The sequence below is a fragment of the Pezoporus wallicus genome, unplaced genomic scaffold (genome assembly GCF_028554395.1).
Source record: "Pezoporus wallicus isolate ANWC-B61680 ecotype Strahan unplaced genomic scaffold, APGP_CSIRO_Pwel_v1 contig_1181, whole genome shotgun sequence".
Taxonomy (NCBI): domain Eukaryota; kingdom Metazoa; phylum Chordata; class Aves; order Psittaciformes; family Psittacidae; genus Pezoporus; species Pezoporus wallicus.
Window position 1 is genome coordinate 3,524,479 of NW_026641428.1, and position 25,396 is coordinate 3,549,874.

At 39.3% G+C, this 25,396-nt stretch overlaps 1 protein-coding gene across 8 annotated transcripts in view; it reads left to right on the forward strand.

The window, feature by feature from the left end:
• B3GALT1 (beta-1,3-galactosyltransferase 1) overlaps window positions 1–24,068 on the forward strand; it is a 210,368-nt gene extending 186,300 nt beyond the window's left edge. For 7 of the 8 annotated variants that reach the window (XM_057423801.1, XM_057423799.1, XM_057423800.1 and 4 more), the window contains 2 exons: window positions 20,812–20,850; window positions 21,423–24,068. In XM_057423801.1, the coding sequence (XP_057279784.1) occupies window positions 21,655–22,635 (981 nt within the window). In that variant the 5' untranslated portion in view covers window positions 20,812–20,850; window positions 21,423–21,654 and the 3' untranslated portion in view covers window positions 22,636–24,068. The remainder of the gene's footprint in view (window positions 1–20,811; window positions 20,851–21,422) is intronic. The other variant, XM_057423807.1, reaches the window with a different exon arrangement.
• Window positions 24,069–25,396: the final 1,328 nt, after the last annotated feature.

The window sequence follows — 25,396 nt, forward strand, 5'->3', positions numbered from 1 at the left end:
GACTGCTGTTTTGTCAACCCGCGGGGTTTACATTGTTTCAATTCTCCTGCCAGGAACAGGGGATGGGGGAACGGGAAGGGGAGGGTGGACGAGCAGCTGTGTGGTTCTGAGTTACCGGCTGGGCTTAAACCATGACACCACTGCAGACTAGATGTAGTGGTTGACATATAGGAGCTGTATGTGCAGTGGCTGTTGCAGCTTAGTTGTCATTTAGGAAAACCTGAGAGTTACTTTATCTTGACTGCTTTAGGCTCATTTCTGTGCTGTTTGTAAAGCATAACAGGTAACAGAACACAAAACAGAGTGGACTTACATGCAAGAGTATCAGAAGTCCATCATCAGGATTTTAAAAAATGCATTTGGCTTGTCTGCGTTGGTTTTATATTGTTATTTTTCTAATACAAAGTAAAGACTCTAAAGGCCTTAATTATTTTTAAAATAATGGTACTTATATTAAAATGCTTGAGAGCATGAAAACCTTGATTTGGATACAGCCCAGTTCCTTACTGCCATTTGTTGTTACATTTAGCCCCTACAGTTGCTAACAAAAGAATGCAGCATCTTATTCCTAAAAAAAAGCATTATAGAAGTGGTAAGCAGACATGCTGGATATGGACAAGGCTTAGGGTAGTGACAGGGTAGATAGAGGTGATAATGAGAATTTTAAAATTAACAACAGAAATGAATGCACAGTCATTTGTGATCTGAAAAGTGTCGGTCCTCTTTGAGTTAGCCACTGCTTCCTTCAGTATTTACTATATATGATACAGTATACAGGGAGTGTAAAATTCCCATCTGGTATTTAAAATCGCAGAAGCCTGACTGGCTCTTTAAATGTTATCACATGTTAAAATTGGAAAAGCCAGATGTTACACTTACAAAGCCAATGTAAGTCTTCCTAAAATCCAAGAGCTGCCACTGCTAAATCTAATCTGTCAGCATTGAACAATTAACCAGTTAAGCAGCATAACTTTTAGCAGAGAAATGAAGCATTGTCTGATGTGAGATAAACAGGCATTGCCAAGGCCAATTACAGGCACAGGAGAGAGAAAACCAGGCCTCAACAGGACTTTCAAATGACCTCGGTCAATTAGCCTTTCCTCAGAAGACATGCTGGGTTTCTCATCTTTGGAGTCTATGGCCATGCAGTTGCTGCTGATCAGACACTGCTATACACCCCTGGTAGGAAGCTGCAGATGTTCAGTAGTTAACTAGCCTTCCATGAGGCGTCACAGGGGTCAGAGTAGAGCTCTATTTCTTAGAACTATATCTAACATACCAATCTACACTCTGTTCAAAATACCTGAGGAAAAAAAAAAACAAATATAATAACAGGCCTGAAAACATACTAGAAACATACTGTGGAGTAATTTCAGAACTATTTAATACTATTTTGGGTGCCCTTCAATAAAAGACTAAGCAAAAAAAAGCTTACAAACATCACAAGACCCATCCCAGTAGAGAAGAAACAGAGATGGCAGCAACAAGAAGCAGCTTGAGACTCGTTTATAAATTTAAATGTCAAAACTGCAACTGGAAACTATATCCATATGTGCACATGATCTTGGAGCAGAGAGAACTATGAGCAGCAGAAAGGAAGAATCTCTCCTCAAGTAACCTCTGACAACACTGATTGTGTAAATGCCATAGTCTGTAAGGAGCCACTGTAAAGAGCCACAATCTTGCTAAAACCGCTTTTCTCAGCCACTGAAAAGCACTGCACTCCAAGCTGCATGGAAGTCGTGGGTCCCTCTAGGTGACTTCAGCTGTAGATAGCTGGACTAGGTTTGCTCTGGGAAGGTCTTGTCTTATGAACTGGGATACAAACAACTGCATTGTTCAGGCAAACCCTCAGGCAAAATCTTTCCTAGAACATTCAGTAAAAGATACATCTGTTCAGGGCAAAAGAAGATAACTCCAGATAACATTATCAGGCATCCACTGTAAATCAAAGAACTCCTCCCAGATGTTATGCCTATAATTAAATGCTCCATTTAGATAAAAGGCGGAACAGCAAAATGAGCTGCATGTTCAGTTTTAGCTGGCTTAGAGTACTTCTGCAATCACCTTGTTCTTGCTCATCAAGTCTTTAAATTGCTTAATATCCAGTGGACATCAAGAAAATGTTTCCATCAAGCAGGAGAGCAGAAAATGTGTTATTAGGCTGCATACAATCACAGTTAATATAAACACCTCCTGAGCAACTCTTCTACCACTCATTGTCCTTGAAAGCTCAGGATTCTCTCAGACTATGAAAAAACACTGAGAAAGTTTAACTTGCATGTATATATGCCTTACCACTTCTAAAAGTGAGACACGGAACTGGAATATTTTACATTTTGAAGCATGCCAAAATATAAAGCTATCTGTGTTCACATTCATGCTAACCTGAACATGTACTAGTTGAAATCCTTATTGACTTCTGAAATATTAGAACAATTATTGTGCTACAGCTGCTTCAATCATTTAAATACCTTATCCACTATTGAGATCAGGCACATTGCCATTCATAGGGAGCTTTAAAGATGCCGATCCATAACAGTTTTACATGACCAGTTGGGAAGTAATGGACAAGTTACAGTAAGAAAAAAACAGAGAGGAAAGAACCTAGCATACTGTGTTCAGCTTTGGGCGCCCAACACAAGAAGGATGTAGCCCAGGGAAGGGCCACAGAGATGATCAGAGGGCTGGAGCAGGTGAAGACAGGCTGAGAGAGTTGGGCTTGTTCAGCCTCGAGAAGAGAAAGCTCTGGGGAGACTTTATTGCAGCCTTTACATACCTTAGGGGGGCCTAGAAGAAACAGAAGGACTTTTTACAAGAGCATGTAATGATAGGACAAAGGGGAATGGCTTCAAGTTGGAAGAGGGTAGTTAGATAAAAGGAAGTTCTTCATTAAAGGGTGGTGAGACATTGGGAACAGGTTGCCCAGAAAAGTTCTGGATGCCCGTCCTTGGAAGTGTTCAAGGCTGGGTTCGATGGCGCCTTGAACAGCCTGCTGTAGTAGAAGCTGATCCTGCCCATGGCTGGGGGTTGGAACTAGATGAGCTTTGAGGTCCCTTCCAACCCAAACCATTCTATGATTCTATGAATTGCAATGACACACCTGAAGCAAATAGTGGCATTTATGTTGTTCTCCAATATTTTTAGTCAGACAAACACAGAGACACGTTCTGTAAAGCAGTGCAAGCTGAAGTGGTCTATTACACAGCAGGTAAAAGGCATAGTTTATTCTAGAATAAGAATTGCTCAAGTCCAATTAGAAAAGCTATAGTGCTGAAGATAATGATAGAAAGAAACTGTTTTCTGTAAACACTTTGTTTCGTTAAATCTGTAGAAGCATCTGATCAGACAGCAGCAGTTTTAAATAGAAACTTGAGTGATTCTTGTCTTCTCCAGAATGGTTTTGATGAAAATCTTTTCATCTACATGAATTGAGCTCGAAATTAGTGTTAGACCAACATTATGCATGCAAATCATTCTGAAATCTTCACTAAATCTGTAATATCTGTAAATTACTTTAGCTCTATCCTTTACGATCATGATTTCAGAGAAAATACTAAGTACCTAAAAGCAATTCTCAGATGCACTATATCAAACTATTCTGTTTATGGGGAGTTAAAAATAGATTTTACAGTGGTTTACAATTTTGACAGCTAACAATACTGAAAAACAGGGACCTGTGTGGTACCTCTCTAGTTTGCTAATAGGTACAAAAGTCAGTATGAGCTTTCTGTGGACACTCCTGGATTTTTGGTAGAAAATTACAAAACTAGGTTCCCAGGCCTTAACGCAGATCTGCAGGGATGTCAACATGAGAGGTAAAACTGCTAGACACTGGCTCTAAAGCAGAGCTCCCCGCACAAGGGTTTTGTGCCCGCCACCACTGCTGGGAGGTGCTTTCAAGCCAGCCTCCAAAGCACCCCAGCTCTCCAGCTTCCATCTTTTCCAGGCTAAATGAGTATTGGGTGGGTGAGAATACCATATGCAAAGTATTGGTTTAGCACCGAAAAAATCCTTTACTGTAGTGTTGTAGCACCAAGAATCACCACTGCTTTCATAAAGGAGTTATCCTGCTTTGTAGCTTATCGGATGAGAGGAAATAAGCGAGCACTGCAAACAGGAACAAGATAGTGCCAAGCATTCACAGCTGTTATTAAGTTAAATTGTATTAACAGTGCTGAATTTTGTATAAACCTTGCAACAAAGGGATAGTAGCTGTACTAATCAGAAGTATTTTTCCTAGGTAGGAAGAAAGGATTAAAATAACACTCTACAGCAAGCTACTACAGCCTTGTGATCCTGGCAGAGTTGTATTAAAACAAAAAGTCATAGTCCTTAAAAAAAAAATTGCTTTCATTCTCTGGCATTTAATCTAAAATGTCAGTAGTAAAGCTATAGCAAAATGAGTTTAATAGACTATGCAGGCACTAAAGATCAACTGCCAAATGGAGAAGAAAGGCAGAATTGAAATGCCCTGCTATATTCTTTTTCTGCATGTATCAGGTAAAGTTACAGCTAAACAAGGTCTAAAAATACTGCAAAAGTAACTTCGCTTTTCTCAGCAGGCTTTCAGAGACTTAAAGGAGATGAGCCAGCAGAGATGATTTAATTGTTTTGCTACCTATTTTTCAGACTGTTTTCTTATGAGGACTGTAAAATGCATAACCTATCCTACAGAAGATTGCCCGTTCTCTCTGAAGGGCAGTTTTTAAACAGCAGATGCCTAGAGGCACTGTTATTTGATAGGAACCTAATTTGTGGATAGCATTTGAGGCTGCAGATGTCAGCTGTATAAAGAGAACTCTCTGCAGCATCTCCAGAACTTGAGATGTTGGAGCATGTTGAAATTTAAGACCCTCTTTGGTGTCTCTAGAGGTGTACACAGAGAGAGGTAGGTGCCTTAGAATACATAATCTTGTGCTGAAAACTCTAGCTTTGTGATACAAAGCAAACTTTTTTGTCTTCCATTTTATTTTATCTACCGGTGTCGCTGACAAACGACCTACCCCTCAATTCAATCTATCTACCTTAAGAAACTTGCAGTTCCGTTCTTGTCACTGCTGGTTTCATCATTCCTCAAATTAAAAGATGATATGCCTAAACTTTTAGTTACTTGACCAAGGCAACTCAGAAACCATTTTTCATGTCCGATACCATCTGATAGCTTTTCTTCCATAGAGCCAGATATAGCTATAATTTACAGTTTCCTGCCAGCCAGTATAATAATCTGGTATTGCTTGAGGCAGGAAATCCTTTTGGTGGTCCTAATAGAGTGTATAGGGTACCTAAAGAATGTTTGTAGATTTTGGCTGTTGTCATATCACTAAGGCACTGAAAATCTCATCTACACTCCTTCCAGACAGCCTAAGTTAGCAACTCTACTCTTATCCAGTTTGTCAGATCACTCCTGAAAACAGCTCTTGTTTTTTGGAGGTTTTTTGCTGTGTTTTATAGCTCATGGCAAAACAATCTTCTTACATGTGTTTTTTATACAGGCTGTCACTCTGAAGTACTTACAAAATATTATGTAATACTGAATATCCTGCTCTCTTCTGCTACATGGCAAAGATTATTTGTAGTAGTTTACTAAAAAGGCAGTGTATCAACGTATTATTTTTATTATCATAAATGTCAGCGCAGTAGTTTTAAGTCACCACCACTTTGACTATTTGGGATTGTTGTAAGATTGAATGAACACAGTCCCTGTAACAAAAAGTGTTTATCACAAATAAAGAAGTTAAAGCTGAAAGATGACAGAGATGATTGACTTTCACCAAGTGTTTTTGTCTCTAAAACTCTCTGTAGAATACAGTGACTAAACTGTGTGCACATGCCACTTTCAGGGGTAGTTTTCTTCCTAGATGTGTTTAATCACTCTCAAGCACCCAAGAGCCAGAAGGTGGATCGTTCTGCCATCTTACAAAAGTGCAATTCATATCAGGTTTATTTTGAAGATGAGTGTCAACAGGAAGAAGACTCAAATATCAGTCTGGTGAAAAACTACACACTCTTTAGCTGGAAAACTGTTCTCATTTTTATCTCTATTTATAACTTCATTTAGATGCAAAATGTTATTTTTTAAAGTTCCCTGGGAAATCCCAAACTCAAAGTGTGTTTCAAAAGCTAATGAATGACTTAATCACAACCATGGAAGAAAATCAGTTGTGACAGCAAATACTTCTCAGTTTTACTTTAGATGTAATATAGAGAAAAATCACAGTCAAACCCAAAGCATTATTAATTTTAGCTGACCTGAGGGATTCAGCAACTTAGGTTTGAGGTACAGAAGAAAAGATGAGCTGCATACTGACCCTTTCCATCCATGGTGGACACTTTAACCAACATTTGCAGTGAGAACTGTCGTGGTTTAAACCCAGTCAGGTAACTCGTTAACTCCCCCCCCCCCCCCCCTTCTTTCCCTCCCCCTACTCCCGGAGGGATGGAGAGGAGAATCGAAAAGAATGCAACTCCCATGGGTTGAGATAAGAACAGTTTAGTAACTAAGGTGTAACACAAATCACTACTGCTACCACCAATGATAATAATGATAAAGGAAATAACAAGGGAAGAGAATACAACACCTCAGCACCAGCTGACCGATAACTCGCCCCCAAGCCCGACCAAGCTCCGACTGATACCTCCTCCAACCCTGCAGTCTCCCAGCCCTTCCGGCTAACTCCCAGTTACATCCTGGGCATGACGTGCTGTGGTATGGAATACCTCTTTGGTCAGTTTGGGTCAGGTGTCCTGTCTCTGCTTCCTCCTGGCTTCCCCTCCTCCCTGGCAGAGCATGAGCCTCACAAAGTCCTTGGCCAAACCAAAACATCGCTATCAGTTCTGCTCCCAGGCTGAAAGTCAAAACACAGCACTGCACCAGCTACCAAGAAGGGGAAAAATGACTGCTACTGCTGAACCCACGACATTCAAAATTCATCACTCTCAAAACATTTGGATGAAACCTGTTAATAGGATTGGCCTGATGACAGAGGTCTGACCCTACACACAAGAAGTGTAGGAACCTGATGAGTAAGTGATTGATATGCTGCCTTCAAAACTGCAGCTTGGGATTGCACTTTGGCACAATATTATACAACCCCTGGCAAGCAATGAGCAGTCTAACTCTTGTTACAGCATCTGGAGAAAAAAACAACAGCAAAAAAAAAAACCCTGACACATACTCTGTTTTGGCAAAGGCATGTGTGGGAGAATAGCCTACCTAAGCCAAGAGCTGTCTTCAGATCCTAAAAAGAATCTGGCTGATTCAGAGGCTTGTGACAGCCCCTTACTATGTTTTCATTTTACATCAAAATCAGAAAATCACATCAATCTTTCAAATAGCAGCACATTCTCAAACACTATACTGTTCATGCCCTTTAAAGCTGCTATATACACGTTTCCTGTTAAAATCCAATTAGATTTCCAGTTTAAGTTCAAAGTGATCTCAGGAGAGTCAAAGGATACAAAGAATCATTAGGTACTGTGAAAACAAATAAAAAAAAATGGGCAAAAGGGAGAGTAATTTTTTCAATACTCAAAAAGTGCTCGAATTGATTTCCAAGACATTTCAGTCATCACTAAAATTTAAAACTAAATATTTAATAGGCAGGCAAAGGCTTTTTGGTTTATTACTTGTTTGCAACCAATACAAGAGGAAGACCGTTTGCTTGGTCTCATCCTTGTGTAAGAAAACTCTGGAAGAACAAGGGGAACCCTCAGCTTTCTGATGATCTGGTGACATTTGGGTGACATGGTTTAGTGTGAGGTATCCCTGCGCATAGCAGGGGAGTTGGAACTAGATGATCTTAAGGTCCTTTCCAACCCTGACAATTCTATAATTCCATCTAAGGCAGGAGTGTGACCATGAAAACAGGTCTGCCCCATTTTGGCCCATCTGGCTTTAGGCTTATCATACCCCTTAGCTGTGCTGATCCAGGCTTTTGCACAACCATGAGGCAAATCTGATTTAGGAACTGATCTGACTAAAAGTATTAACAAATGCATGGATATTTTTATGGCAGTGGCAGCTTACACACACATGCTGTAGCTCTAATTTCCCAGGTACAGATGCAAAGCAATGGTTCCCATCTTGTTCTCATGTAGTATTTCTTAGCTCCTGAAGATCGTCTTCAAAGACAAGGCACAAACAGCTGAGGGGCAAAGCATCCCCTTTTCTCTTCCTTTTGCTCCCGTGGCCTGCAGGCAGGGACTGTTAAATCCCCCTCAGCCGCTAAGGGGTTTCTGACTGCTGGGAGGACCATGTCCCAGGTGGAGGTGAAGTGCTGCCTCCTGGCAGCCTGGGCTGACCTGAGGACAAGCAACCTTGGCCCTGCCATGTGCCCAGCACCACCCTCCACCACTCCCCCATGTTCTGCAGGAGGAATGGCTAAGAAGGGGGTGAGAGGGAGAAAAGATGACCAGGAATAAAGTTTAGGAAAAATAAGAAAATAATTTTACATAAATCATCCCCAAAACTTGCTATTTGGAGTTAAATTGATCCAGCCAGTGGACAGGGGGAGCAATTGAAATGGAGCTCTTTTACCCAGTTTGTGCGTATTTTTCACAGAATGAATTAATGCCTCACTGAAAAGGTGATTTGCAGTTGGCGTTTCAGGCAGCCTTAATGCCTGGCTCTGCAATGGGAATTATTCCCATTGTTGTTCACACAAAGGGAAAATAAACTTAACCACTTGGCTTTCTTTTCCCTGAAATATGTGTCTAAGATCACAGCTTGGAAAGGAAAAGAAATGGCAGATGGCAACATCTTCGCAAAGTACATGCACTCTGAGCTATACAAATTAATTTGTTTAAAGAAAGAGAGAAGGAGAGAGCTTTTCTTGGAGTAAGAAATAAAACACTAAAGTTCTCTTTAAAAGTACTGGGGCAGTTCCTAGTTATGTTATATATGCACACAGCCAAAAGAAATGATCAAGAAACTCTTTAAAATTCTTGCTCTGGGGCATTAGTCTTCATTGCATCATTACCAAGAAAGGCTTTTAGAGAATAATTTGAAATGTGGATTTAGGTTGTTTGTCTTCCCCTCACCATACAGTATGGGGAGGCTTTGCTCTGCACACCCGAAGCAGGATTGCCTGTCATCTTTTTTGTACCTGGCAGAGTTTAGCCAGACATCCCCTGCCTCTCCAGCAGATCTTCCCTGCTTTGCATGAGAGTGCCAGGAAATCAATTATTTTCTCCCAAGCAGCAGGAAAAAGCATTACTGATGTTTGCATCAACTTTCACGTTTCCTGGCTTTTTCCATTTGAGGAGAGTGAGTCAGAGCACACCTTGTTCCTCGCTAGATGGAAGGTGCCAGAAGAGACACTGCTGTGTCATCTTATGGACTCCACATCAAGTATTCAGTCACACAGCAAAGCAGTTCCTCCCATGGCCCATGCAATCCCACAACAGTTGGCCTGGCAGCCCCTTTACAGTGTTTCTTATCATTTTTGCTTTGTCCTGCCTTTGATATCAGAATAGCTTCGGAAATAAATGGAACCACATATTGCAGGGTGCTTTCAAACTCTCTTTTGTTCAAGAGATCTCTCTGATTAAAATAGTACTGAAAGGAGACCACCGAAAGCAAGATAAGGTTTAGGATGTTGAGGGAGACCTGCACAGTTTAAACATGCTCAGGATGTTCCTTGTTGTTTCCAGCTATGCTATGAGCCAAACACCTTCTCCAGAGAAGGTCTGAGTTCATGTTACTTATATAGTACTCTCCTCTGATTCTACTCAAAGAGTAAGCACCTCCAAAGTTTGGAAAATGATCAAAAGGGGGGGTTGATCTTATATAAGAAGAAAAAGAATCTCCCAGAAGAATGTCTCTCTGTGAAACCACTCTGTTTAATACTTACAGCCCTGAAGTATGTATCAAGATTTGGACCCTTAACTCGCTTGGCAGATTTTATTACTGTATTACCTGCCTCCTTGGGTTATATAGCTGCTCACTGAACTTGTGCTTATAAAATTCTTGAAGGTCCACAAATGGAAAGCTAAGAGAAGCAATCTATATTTTTACACTGTATATTCATGTACCCTTTTTCTCCTTAAGGCTTGGCCTTGAATACATGGGTAACTAAGGTATGATTGTATGATTCCCCTTGGGCCCAGTGACAGAACATATTTACTGTTTATTGCTTCACAAAGCTGGTTTCTATCAGTAGCACATTATACTCCTATCCAAGCAGGAGCCAACACGTCCCAAAGAAAAGTGGGGGATAAAAAGAGAATTTTATCTGTTGAGCTGCATCAGAATCAAGGCAGACAGCCACCCTCAGTGTCAATGATGCTAATGGGACAGTGCACCAAAGCAGAGCTAAGAAAGCAGTGATTATTCTACACTGCATGCACGTCACTGCATAATCTGGAATGGCGCTATAATCGCATGTTTTACCCATGCCACAGTGGAGGCTCAGTAAAAGACAAGCTAGGATGAGGAGAAAGACTGTTTTCCCTGGTTTTCAACTTGGAGTATGCTTCAGGCCATCCTTGACATACACCTATGTTTTGAGACATCCTTCAATACAGAGAATGAGTCTACATTTACACCTACATCAACCCACTAGGAGAAACACAATTACAGGTGGAGAAGCCAACTGGAGAGTTTCCAATTATTCTGAGAAGTTGCAGTTGCAATGGTTACGCTTCCCTAGTCGCAATAGAAAAAAAAAGAGAAAACAAAATGTGCTGGTAGCATAACGAGCTCACAGAAATGGGCACTGTCATGTTTAAGTAAAGACAAACACACTTGTCTGCACATTAGGAAGAAGCTTGCTTAGCTCTTTTCCTAGTTACCAGTCACTGCAAATACCACTAATTAGGAAGGTTCACAGGCAAAAGATATAAGAAATCAGAGTTAGTATTCCTGACTGCTCACACAGTTCTTCAGGATTTGAAATTTATGCCCCCTAGAGAAAACTTTGAAAGCACACATGAAGGACATCTCTAATGACGTAGTCAGTTGAAGCAGGAATTCAGATTTACTCTTTACCAGAAGGCAGTTCATCCTGCAGCTTTATTAGATACCCAAGATTATCAGCCATATTCTGCCCAGCTGGGAGATAAGAGTTATTAACCAAAAATTTCTCACAAACTGTTCATCAATACCAGTTTGTGAGAAAACTCCCTCAATTTTTGCCTACAACTCTCACACAGCTCAAGTTAAACTCTGATCTGAGCATAAATGGAAAAGCTGTTAACTGGCTGCTTTCTCCAGAGACAACCAGGTTTCTTTCACTGAGATTCACAGACAATGGTCACAATTTTTATAAAGGGTATAAAGTGGAAAAATAAAGAAACATTCTTTTGGGAAAGAGGGTGAACTAAGTGGGCATAGCTGATAACCCAGAATGGGTTTACAGTTTAGCTAAGGAGGCAGCAACCCATTTACAAACCCAAACAATATTTTTTCAAACTTGTGTCTCAGCTGAGGATACAATTTGCTGCACTTTTGAAATACAGTAGAAGAATGAGGACAAATTTACTCCTGGGGATTCACAAGTATATATATTTACCAATTTACTGCAACGAGCACTCTTTTATTTGATTCATCCAAAAACCTCCAGTGACTGTTAGCTCATTTTTAAATCCTTGCCACAAGAGATATGTTTGAGTGTATGTTCTATGAATGTGTAAGTGTAATGGTGTGCAATGGTCCTTTCAACCGCAAGCTTCAGAAAACGAAATGCTGACAAATTGTTAGGGGTCATGTCTGTGAAATGTTCCATATGTGCTAGCTGAAAGAGCCTGACACTACCTTGTTCTCAAATGTTAATAGCTCTGCAGAAAATGCCCTCTTTGCAGCTGAAATTTTTCTTGTTCAATCCCCAGTGAAAGTAGGTTTTCATTTACGTTCAAACAAAACCCCATCTACCATTTAGTAATGACTAAGTGAAAAGAAACATGTCTTTATTGTAAAGGCAATTATATATAGCTAGCAACCAGAAGTGCTGGCCCCCAGCTGCACTAAGCTGGGCTGAGGTTGGTGGGCCTGTGAGCATGCTCACCAGCAGATGATTACACCAGCTCATTAGCAGGAAAGCACCACTTCCTGTATTTAAGACAAACAGACAAGATGACAAAATGTCATTCCAGATTCTTTCAATGCAAAGAGGAGGTTAATCCCACTTTTCCATGAGGACTATCCCTTCTCAGCAAAGTAGCTTAGCTGGAAAGCCCAGCTGGTACTACAGGCATTCAGTGCTGCAGCTGGAGGGGAGGGGGCACAGCCAGCTGCAGGCAGCTACCACCTGCCCATCTTGGAGCTGCAGGTATTTGTCTCTGCCAGATTTAAGGCGATGCTATCAGAAAACCATGCCCAGGGAAGTTCCTGTAAACTGGGGAATCTCAATCACAACTAACCCATCACCAAAAGGAAAAAAGTGTATGTCTATGTCTAGGAAATGCTTTTCACGTATTTGAGAACAAGTCCACTGGCTGAAATCTAAGCCATATTTTCCAAGTTGAAGACAGTTGTTTGGTTGGGAGGTTTTGTTATGTTTCAGTTCTGTGAAAGATAGGTGCAATTTTGAAAGTAACAGCTTGTGTTAAATGTATCACAAGTACTTCACAAAGGGAATTAGAAACCTGAAGCCTAACTTATAAATAGCTCATGGTGACAAATGCCTCACAAAATTAGCTTCACATTAATTACTGTAATGCAAGCACCAAAAAAAACCTGAACTGCAACCTGCAGGCTCCAGGATGTCTCCAACATGCCGAATATTTCCAGGAAAAAGAAAAAATAAATGCCCATGTATCCATAGTCACAGCATCCAACAATTTCGTTGGAAATCTGATAACATCTTATACTTTTTCCAAAGCACAAAAAGTTGGAGCTATGCTATGTCATAGTCACCTAACATTTACAAAAATCTATAGGCTCATTGCTGTGGAAAAAAATAGGAAAATAACATGAATTCTAGCTATTTTTCAGCCTTAAAAAAAATATCTCCATCATTCACTGGTAAAAGATATATAACAATAAGTATAGATATCACACAGCTATGCCTGAGATATGGAAGAATCCCTCCAGTAACTGTCTGTCAATAAGAGCTATGCTCTGAGGTTTAAAAATGTATTTATACATAGCAATAATTAATGTTTCCAGCCTGAAGTGCCCCAAGTTTTAATGAGGTTAGAGGCAAAGTTTCCCAAGTGTCATGACTGACACCTTAATGGGCAAGCTGGATTTTAGAACTTTTCCCAGTAAATCCAAAAGTTTCAATTGTTTGTACTTTTCCTCCAATGCCCTGGTAGCATGTGAATTATGGGAAGTAGATTCATTATCCAGTTCAGTGAGCTAGCATCACCACAGACATTGGAAGTGTGATTTCAGGTGTTCCAGTCTTCAAATAATTGTTACTCCTCCTTTCTGTGACAAAGATTAATTGACAATGGCAGTGCTGCTAGGGTAGGCATCTATATAATCAAAGCCACTGTCATTTATTCTTGATGTCATAACCCAGACCGCTGTTTCACAGGCATCGCTCTGAATACAAAGGTAACAAAATAGGGAAATTTAAGAAGGGTAAGGCAGGAACAGCAGTGTATTTGATTTCAAACACTATTTCTGGAAGGAAGTTTAACCAACTGACTCCAGTAGTTAAGTAAAATTGTTTCATGAGTAATAAAGATTTTGTTAAAGCAGTTGTAAAGGTTCCCCCCTTCCCCCCCCCCCGATTTTTCTGTTTTGTTTTTTTTTTTGGTACTCCAACCCTCTTTTTTTTTGTCTTATACTTTCATTAGATGAAAAATATTGTAATGAGTTTGGAGGTGACATGAGCTAAAGAACCTTGCTGTGATATTTCACAACAAAGCACAGCACAATAGCTAAAGAAAATAATGATTGTGTCTATGGCAACCCAAAGAAGCGAAATCTGTTATTTGCATCAGTTTATAACCATACTGTGATGCAACTTAGGCATTAGTGCTGTAACAGGACGTGACTGATGTAATCACAAATGACCTATCACAACATGACATCACATTGTTTCTGGAAAACATTCATGGGAAAAAAAAAATGCATGGATCTGACACTTGGCAACTCCTGGGCAACTTTAAAAGGAAAAAAAGAAAAAGATTTCTGCTTAAAATGATTCTGCTCTTTCATTTTATATTCTTCATTGCCTTTCCCTCCCCTTTAGTTAGAGCAAAGCATGTTGCTAAAAATGGCTGCTACAAAAGTCCGCAGCAAAACTCCCATTAACAGCAGCATGCAGGGGCTCTGGGTAAATCACTTGCAATCAGCAATATAGCAAGATGGAAGTGCTGATTGGCACATCCCACGTTCTGATATTATTTTGAGTTGAGTAAAATCTAGTTATTAACTATTCTAGATTAATATCTGACTAAGCATAGCCAGTTTGCTAACACTTATAAAGCCATCCATCATAAAGACAGTCCTCAGAGCCTGGTCTGTCATCTCCTTCCGCATGGAGTCAGCTGAGTGATACCACTGTTGGAGACTTTGGAGAAGGACTAGGTTTCACACACTTTGACCAAGAGCCTTGTTTTCAAACAAATGACCAAAACATTAAGAGGGCTACTGAAAATGTAATGCTGAGAAATGCCGAAAGGGATTTTAAATAAATAAATAAAAAAACAACATTTCAATTTCCCACGAATGCCAGATTTTATGAAATTGTACTTTCTTTTTCTGGCTTGCAAACCAACTGTGAATACTTTGCTTTTATGAAATACCCAAACCCAGACAGGTGCAGCATCCAGTTTGGACAAGCTTGAGTCTTGATCTATCACCACTTTGCCCTCCACCACCAGCAGAGGGGGTTCTCCAGAGCCAGTTTTATTCAGAGTCAGCTTTCCCAGGAAGAAAATGCAGATAAAGCAGCCCCATGTAGCCACATCTAGTACAGACCAGGCTGTTGGTAACCACGATAGAAGGTAGCTACTCCCCAGTCATACTAAGGCCAGTTGTTATCACCCAACTCCCTGAGGAGTGCTCTGTGTGTAAGAAAAAACCTGCCTGAGCGGTGTGTGGCCAACCTAGCAGCTCTGAGGTCTCTGCTCAGAGAAAGCAGGGAAATCTTTTCTGCATAGAAAATACTTCCTGAGGTGCAAAACTCGGATGCAAATTTATAGCTACAAAGCTCCAGATGTACAAATCAAGCCAGAGAGAAAAGCTGCTCAAACCAACACTGAGATCCCACCTTCATACCTTGCCAGCCAATGAATGGTCTTTCATGCCAAGCTCACATTTCCTAAACAGTAAGTTAGCCCACTCCCATCAGCCATGGTAAATCTGACATTTGCATTGATCAGATTATTCCTAGATAGTTCTTACATTTTTTTGATCTTCTGCAATTGAAAATTGTACTTTGCAGCTTAGTCATGGTGAAAACTTTAACTTGCAATAATTCATTCTGAAGCGTGAGAAAAAATGAAAACAAAGTGTAACTGGTTTATGTAGGGTGACTCAGCACTTGAAGAAGAACAGAAAATCCTGGTTATATAGAGATACATTAATTGAAAAAATATAAGGTGGAATATACAAAAAAAGTCCCTCATATGCAGACTTGCTTTCTTTTCTGCACTTGCAGATGTTGAGCTTTTAACTCTTAGACTCTGCAGTAGCTCATTAAAGGCTAAAGAAGTTTCAGAAGCGTGGGCACATTTACTGGAAGATTTAAAACCTGCATTTTCCCTATGTAAGACTTAGAAGCTTTTCATAAAATTCCCTAATGCATAGTCATCCTTAGCCTTCGTTCACATTAAGAGCAGGCAGCAAATATTGAAAAATAATTTATAAGTCCCAAATTTATTTCCAGAGATCTATTGTTCAATTCAGCGATGAAATACAGCATAAACCATCTGCAAATCAGCATTCATGAAAATAGAACTGTTAGTTTGAAAGAATCACTTGTTCAAATACTTGCTTTCACATTCAGTTACTGCCTAGGGTAAAGCCCACCACTTCTGTGAACAAGGAATGATTCTCTATGCACAAAGGGCATATCTTAAAATACAGCCTGATTTTCAGAAAATATTTGTCCCTGTTGCCTTCGAAGGTAGGCATGGGAGGCGGGCCTCTTTTAACATAGGGCAACTGGGATGCCTCAAAGTGGAACTGATTTTTCTAAAAAACACAGACCTGAAATGAATGCTTGTACTTTTCTCCCCTCAACCCAAGACTGTGGCTCCCACATGTGCTACAGTCCCTCTCCACATATATCCTAGAGAGTAAGGTCTTCCTTTGCAGCACTGATTTAGTTTCAGGCCCATACACACAGGCACAGCAGAAGTATTCAGAATATTTAAGAAACCTTCAAATGAAGTTGCCAGAGAGGAGTTTGCAATCTCCTGTTAAATCACCTCTGCCATCTGTCCAGAATTTCCTCAAGAAATTACTATGAAAACATACAGCCAAGAACATAACAGCATCCACAGATTTCCTTATAGATGTGTTCTTAATGTTCAGGATAATTTTCTTCTCAACAAGATTCAGTAATAATCACAGACTTTTCTGTTGGTAATTTAAGGACTTCATAAACGTGGAAGACATTTCAGTGTCTTGGTCTGTATACAGATGAAAGCCATGATCATACAAAACTCTCACAAAAATCTCTCTTTGGGGAAAATGAGAAGAGTTTGCCACATTGAGTAAATAATTTAGCAGCTGCATTCCCTCTTTTATTCAGGGAAAGGAATAGGTACATTTTGGCAGAGAGGAACAGTGTTAATTTAACTCAGTTGGGCTCTGCCTAACAGGCTCCTGGGTGTCAGGGTAAGCTGCTGCAGCCTCCCTCGGTTTCTCACACAGGGTCATCACAGGCTTAGCATCCTGACTGCCTCCACTCAGCACCTACGTTATGCCTCAGGAGTAGATAGCGACATGGTATGGGTTACAACTGTGGTCAGGCTTCAATAGCTGTGGTTTCTATCATGTGCGTCCACCATGATCTAATTACATTAGTGCAACTGCACTTATGATGGGCTTTCTTGAAAGAGAAATATCAACAACATTTCAGCAGAGACAGCAGTGTTCCAAAATATTGGCAAAATACTGCAGTTGGCGAGTAACTGTTGCTGAACTCATTTGACGTCTGCTTTAAAATTGCCCATGAACAGTTAGCAAGATTCTGAAATGTGTTCATTATCTGGAGGATTATTCTTGATGTGCAGTCAGCTTCTAAAAAGTTTGCTGCAAATACAGTCTCCATCAGGTTAACTACTCACAGAAGTTACAGAGTGCTGCTTTCTGTACTCCAACAGGGTGGCTTCTCTGGCTCACACAGCACAAGCTGTGAATAGTACAATTAACTGCATGACTTTGATGCACAATATGGAAGCGTGATGCTAAACATTTGCTTTTTACAATCATCTACTCTAGCAAAGTTTAAGCCTTTTATTACTTACAGTATGACAGCCAGGTTGGGAAAGAGACAGATTGAATTAAAACGTTTTTTAAAACAAGGATCCAGGAGCTTAATATTGCTGATGCCCTGATAAAAAGCTTTCTTTCACCCAGAGAACAAAGGAAAGGAGGTGACACTTTCCTTTGCCTGTGCCAATATCCCCAAACATGATGCACCCAATCCCAACTGACAAAAGACAAAGCTGATAAAAGCTTTCTGCTCTCCCTGTGACAACCCATATCCAGCTGCTAGAGGGTCTTCAAATTTCAGCACCAAATTCAAGACCATCATGGCAAAACTACAAAATATACTGAATCCAGTATCAGGGACTAGAAATACAGTGTATTAGTGAATTTGCTACCCATTTTAATATTTAAGGCAGCTTTAGACATATATACTATTGAGTAGGTTAAAAATGTTCTGAAGAACTTCTGAGCAAACTGCTAAAGGATCCACAATAACGTGGACATTGAAGAATTTTCGTTTGTTATTTAGATGAAAGTAGTGGCCTTAGTTCATAGACTTTATTTCTCCTCTTTTCCAAGTGAGAAACTAACAAAGTTTTAACACACTAATCCAAGCACATTAATTTTTACACTCTGATTTCATTCCCTGTAATTCACATCCTTGATAGAGAAGTCCTGCATAGTGCATGGCTGCAGTATTTAATTTCGGATCGCAACACATGACAAGGAAAAGGTTTGCTGTCACAGACTTTACACTATGAATAATTCTGCAACCATCAACACAGGAGTAATTCCAGGAAAGCCCAGATTAGGCACTTGTTTAGGTCTTTGATGAATTAGCATAATCTTTAATAACAGAATTTGGCAACCTCTTCAATTCTTGACTGCTAAATCACCACAAAATAGGTATTTTACTACTTAGTTCATGTTTTCCTGCCTAATCGATCTATTTTCTTGCTTGTGCAAGCTAAACATTATTGGAATTTCTATGCAGGAACAATGAGCGTTACCAGAAATAATTTGTAGGAGCATTTGCCCTATGGCCAAAAAAAAGCCCCAAAACCACCTGACACAGCTACTTATCTAACCCCCTCTGGGAACCTACAAAGGGAGAGAAATTAGCCCTGAAGGTGTCAATAATCTCAGCTAAAACAGCAGACCAAAACTGCTCAGCAAATTTTGTTATGTTTGCACTATTTGCCAATTCTGTTTGTGCTATTTTCTTCCAAATGTGTTGCCCATATATAGAAAAAAGATCCGGTAAAGCAGGACGGTGAACTTTAATCTTCACATTTTAACCTCACAGCTGAGTAGGAATAGCTGAGAGAGCCATCACAGGAAAGCAGAAAGCTGTCTTCTTGGTTTTCACCTCAATCTTCCTGAAAAATAATTAAATCTAAAACTTCACTCATCAGGAAAATTACAGCTAGTTCAATCTTAACCACTTCACCTGCACTCCAAGATTACCACAGAAAAAGATACACTTGTTTCAAGAGATAGCAATCCAAGGGTCTATATAAGAAATATTCATCTTGGACAGTTATCTGTAGATTTCATAACTGAGCAAAAAATTCTCTACAGTAGCTTGGAATCTTTCTTCAAACTAGTCTAAGAGTTTTGTGGCCTCTAATCCTTTCAGAGTACACAAGATTGGACATCACAGCCAATTATTGCTGTACAGAGATATTGCTGGACTGAAAAGTTGTTTTCTGTAATTTTGTGGTTTGTAAGAAGCACTGGTTACAATTTTCTCCTCACTCAGCTATTTGTTCAGTATTGATGGTAACTAATTCACATGCCTTTATTAAAGAAATTATGTATAAGAGACATGATTAGAGAATGCAATATAGCTCCCTAAAATAATTCATCATATGCAGAATATTAGAGGTATTTGTGAGCCTTAATGCTAGAGTCCATTAAATACAGTTACCCAGGTAGCCCTCACTCTATATCTCCACTTCTGTATTTCTTTCTTAACACAGTCTTCTAGACCTTACACTTCTATGTTTTTGATACATTATGACATTTCACGTTTACTCTTTTTTCTGCTGGGGTTTCTGCTGGGGCAGTTATCAGAGAATTCACAGCTAAGCCAGAAAGAAAACCAACCTACCAGATCAGGGAAGTGTTTTGCCTTTCTCACAACTGTGTCTCAGTGACCCTAGTGGGCTGATACATCAGGACAGATCTCCTCTCCAGACGTTACAGTAGGCATTTGTGTATATATTTATCACAACTGTATTTAGTTAGAAGGATGTATGTGTATGTGCCAAGATCACTGTATTTTGCAGCCCTATGGGGCAATTAAAGGCTTCACTTAAATATACTGCTACTACCCGTTAGGAGTGGACCAGAAACCACAAATCTTGTGACAAATAGTGAAGGACATCATATTCAACCTCTACCTCATTAAACTGCCTCAGTATTAGGGAAAAACTGATTGAAATTGATGAAGCTCTGTAACAGGCCACAAATTCACATTATCCTATTTCATGGAAGGAGAAAGGGGTATGTAGGTTCTGGTCATTAAATAATTAAAAGTGTCCATAATGAAGACTAGCAGGACAGTACTACCTATAAATCTGTAAGAAGAATATAGTCTGCACATATTAAGCAAACGTTCAGATTGTGTCTCTGCTGTTTTCACATCTCAGCGCGAAATAGTGGTATAGGATAACAGCACTGTCACTCTGATAGCCTACATAAAGAAGGCCTGTGTCTGCACAAACCCTAGGTCACCTGGCAAGAGACCCTGCCACGGGGCCACCCTCTCACTCAGTTTTGGAGAAAGGGAGATCATACATATCCAACACGTGGGAGCGACAGGCTCCTTAAGAGGCATTTTGAAATAATCCAAGCAACTTGTCGAAGCAGTGAGGAAACAGAAAAGACATTCCTAAGACAGATCTTCTCCTTTTCAGCTGAATCCATATATATTTTGTTCTCTCCAAGGTAATTACTAAGTGTTTCAAAGACTATAGTGTAAAGCTCATCTGTTGCATGCATCTACTATCCTTTAGCATTGAAACAATACAATAGCAAAACCAAAGAATGCAGAGCCTACAGGCACCCTCCAGCTACTGGTGTGCCTTGGAGGACTCAGCACTGATCCAGCAGGCTTAATGCAGCTTGTCTCATTTCCATGAAACAATGATAAACAGAAATGGTTCCCAGGAAACATGCTAAGAGCAAAGGAAGCTTCAGGGCTGGCATATTCCCCAGATCCGGGGAAGCCTCAAAGCTCCTTAGTGCTGGAGGCAAGGCTGGTGCAGCAGCAGGGATGCAAGAACCCCAGGCAGGTAGGCAAGTGCTCTGTATGCTGGCCAGTGAAATGGTACTGTTAATAGGCTGCCATCATGATTTGTCTTATGTGGTATACCAATGATGTTTGCTCATGAAATGTAAAGGCTGGTCTGGGGGGAGAGGAGAAGGAAGCCATCGAGAATAACTGAAATACATTCATTTATTTCTAGACTTTTATGAAGTCTACTCCGGCCCTGATCTTTACATGGGTAAGACAACATACAGTTATCTCTCTCTCTCCTGCATCTTTACCAAGTTCAATTCTTTACCAAGCACACCAAACTGCGCTCCTTGTTAGTAGGACTGGCATTAACATTTAGACCAAAAGAAATTTGTAGGCATCCATATGTATATTTGCAACTAATGCTATTAATCCTAAATTAAAGTACATGATTTTTCATTTTTTAAATAATTTTTAAGTGTTCCATGGCATATTTTAAAAGATTGTCCAGAAAAAATGCTAGTAAGCAAGAAAATGCTAGGAACCAGAAAATTATTTCATATACTTTTAAAATTACCTAAATAGCCAACATACCATGCATGCTAAACTTCTTTTATAATCTATGAGAAATTATCAATCATAAAAGGATGACTTCACGTTGTACTGCTATATTCTAGTTGCACTATCTCACACTGTGGTAACTCATGAAATTAAAAACAGGATATCCAAGAAGTGCATTAAGAAATTTAGCTTATTAATGTTCAATCATATTTAAACCCATTTTTCTTGCCATTGGCTTTTATGATCCAACAATGGAAAATTTTTCTTCATATTTTTCAGAAATAACAGAAAATTCCAAGAAATGGAAGCCCCTGCTAGTAAAAGAAGAAAAGCTGAGTATCACCACAGTTAATAGCTCCTATTTGAGATCCATGAATGCTTACAGGATTACTTTCCTATATCGAACTTTCAAGTTTCATTAATAATATGCTGCCTTCCTGGGACACAGGTGCACTCCTGGTACGAAGGCTATTTATTTGTTGCATGGAGGAATAGAGGAGCTAGAGGAACAATGGCTTCAAAGGTCTCATGCTTATACGTCTTGACAGTAGTTTGTTGGGCAAGTGCTCTCTGGTACTTAAGTATAACTCGCCCTACTTCTTCCTACACTGGCCACAGACAACTCAGTAGCATAACCATAGCCAGAAAAAATGTTTCCTTTGGCAACATAAGAACTCGACCTATAAATCCGCATTCCTTTGAGTTTCTTATCAATGAACCCAACAAATGTGAGAAGAGCATCCCTTTCTTGGTCATTCTTATCAGCACAACTCACAAGGAGTTTGATGCAAGGCAAGCCATTCGAGAAACGTGGGGAGATGAAAACAACTTTAAGGGAATCAAAATTGCCACACTATTTCTTCTTGGAAAAAACACAGACCCAGTGTTAAATCAAATGGTAGAGCAAGAAAGCCAAATTTTTCATGACATTATTGTGGAGGATTTTATTGACTCTTATCATAACCTCACTCTGAAAACACTGATGGGGATGAGGTGGGTAGCAACGTTTTGTTCAAAAGCAAAGTACGTTATGAAGACAGACAGTGATATTTTTGTAAATATGGATAATCTTATTTATAAGCTGCTCAAACCTAACACCAAGCCAAGGAGAAGGTACTTCACTGGTTACGTTATAAATGGAGGGCCAATAAGAGATGTTCGCAGTAAGTGGTACATGCCAAGAGATTTGTATCCCGACAGCAATTACCCACCCTTCTGTTCAGGTACAGGCTACATTTTTTCAGCTGATGTAGCAGAACTGATTTACAAAACCTCCCTTCATACCAGACTTCTTCACCTTGAAGATGTGTACGTCGGACTCTGTCTTCGGAAGCTGGGTATTCACCCTTTCCAAAACAGTGGCTTCAATCACTGGAAAATGGCCTACAGCTTGTGCAGGTACCGCAGGGTGATCACAGTGCACCAGATAACACCAGAAGAAATGCACAGAATTTGGAATGACATGTCCAGCAAGAAACATCTTAGATGCTAAGATTTTTACAGATGTAAATACTTCTTTTTTTAAAAAGAAATTTTGGTTTAGTCTGGTTATTTTTTGACAAAGTGGTCTGCTGATTTACAGGTTAAACTGTGGGATACTGCGAGAGGATTTTTAATGACTGATTTTTCATTCTCGTTTTGACTACTGGTTTACAGACTTCAGGCTCTTTTCATCAGGACATCACACCAACTGAAAGGATCTAGAGTCAAATCTCAGATTTTGTATATTATCCTCTATCACACATATCAGCTCCTGCATCTGTATGTAAAAGGACAGTAATAAACTGTTACAAGCTGCTTAACAGTTCATGCCCCAGCCTCTGAGATAAGACTCAGACCCTAAGAAATGAAGACTTAGAAACGTACTTTCATTCCTCTTTTAACACCCTACACCCATATGTATTTAGAAGTTTGTTAATAAATTGAGCAGTATACATTTGCACTGACCTTATACACCTGTACTGACATGTATATTTTATAGTACAATGTATGCAATTCCCAAGCAGCTTACTGATGGTATAATAGCAGAATTTAGACAGGTAAGAACATCGAAGTCTCATAAACCTTAAAAAAAAAATCCACACACTGAAGTATATATTTATCGACCAAGTGATATTCCTTTAAATTATTTCAGAAGATAGCCCATTTCTTTCTGCTGCCTAAAGGAACTCTAAAAGATATACCATTTTAAAATAAAGTAGAATCTGTAGATTAAATAAGACGGGGGAGATGTATGGAAAACTACCTGAGAACATACATGAGAAAAGTATGAATGTCTTTCAACTTTTAATTTCATAGCAAGGCAATGTTTTTCATTAGTATGAATGGATCTCTCCATTGTCTTGCATAAGCAATATATATTGACAAGCATCAATAAGCAGCATATTTCTTCAACATTGTTCAGTGCACTATTTACTGACAAAAAGTAACACAAAAGCAGCTTTTTGAGAGTAAGCTCTGCTTCTTGCTACATGAATGAGATTCTCCCAGATTTTTAATGGTGTAGAAAAGTAGGATCTCAAGAGATTCCCCAGAGCATACAACAGAAATTAAATACACAAAATTTTATTCAAGTTTCGTAATGTGCTTATGTCTTTTGAATATTAATGTTAATGAAATGTCCTGAAAATTATTTCAAGGAGAATTTTTTGGTAAATTCAAGACACCTCTATTCAGCACCTTCTAACAAAGAGTTAAAATATTACATTTCTCAACAAATAACTTGGATTGAAGAATTCCTAAACAAATTACACTTATACAAAATCACCAAATATATTACTAGCTGCAGGTTATTCAAACTGTCCATAGCACACACACAAGTCTCATTCGTTTCAGCTGACATTATGTGTAATATATGAAAAACTGTTAAGTCTGTATGTTATTCAGGATGTCTATAAAGTTGTCAGAAATTAACTGAGTAAGAATTTAAAAAATTTAAATTTGTCATAAGTGTACATAGCTCTTTACAACAGTAAAAAGGGAATGAAAATGCTACCCTAAAACGTTTGCAGTTTCATGATAAATTGTTAGTCTTATTCATTGATGCAGCACCATCATTTTGAAAGGAACTACTTGTAAGTAAGGTAACTGTACCTGGCCTTCAAGCCACAAGCAGTTTTTCAAACAAATGTACTTCAGATCTAAAGGTGAAGCTACACAACAGACAGCCCAGGAGATCCTGCTAATCAACAGCAGCTTGTGCACCCTTCATAAATGAAGATCAGTAATTTTATATATTGACTCTCTTGCAGTATAATTAAGATTTATCCTTCCCTAGTTGACCTAGTCCTTGTTAAAATTGCTCTTGCTCCCTATAAACTCAGAACTTTAGCTAAACAAGGTCCAACTAATTGCATAGATGAATATAACACATACACAAATTGGGTGAAGTTCAGCTTTTCTTACCCAAGCCCTAGAATATGCTTGTTTAGAAAGGGAAACAAGGGTGGAACTCATCCCCAGCCATCAGGTAGATCAGACAGCATGGATGTCATCCTACCAGGAACACACTTTGTAATAACTCCAACCCAAAGGGTGCAATCACTTCTGCTATCCCTCTGCACAGTGCAGTAATTTGGGGTTTCTGAATCCACAACCAAATGGATTTGATGGCCTTACTTTTGCTCATGCTTGTGGCTTTGGAAGACAGCAGGGCTCCCAATCCAAATACCTCAGGGCTTAAGAGGCATGGTAGGCAGCCTTGAATTTCTCCTAGTACAAGTAGACTGCATTAATGATTGGTAGGTAGCCTTTGAAAACAGTATCTGAAAAAAAAAATGTATCTCCTGCCATTTATAAATAGATAGATCTTCAGAAATGTAAATGTTCATCTTGAAACTGATGTACATAGTTCTAAGGTATTTTCCTCTGTATTCAGCTGTATATACGTGTAAAGTCTGCTTGCTATGTAATATTCTGTTATGCATGGAGCTGGGATAGGCATTATATTTGTCCAGTGTTTCAAGAGCCTTAAGCATGTGTGCCCTAACTTTTGAATGTACAAGTTTTTTTTTTCTTTTATTGACAAGTGAATTTAAAAGAACACAACAAAAGCCTAATTTTCTATGTCTGTTAATTTTCTGATACTAGACTTCACTAATTTGTTACACTGAACAAATTTATTATTTTCTCTTTGCTCAGAAATTGCAATATTGCAACCTAGAAAGGGAGCAATATGTCTGTCTACACATAGGGGAAGCTTGCTACCCTTCCACTCAGTAGTATTTGTGTCACATGGGATACTGTTCACAAAC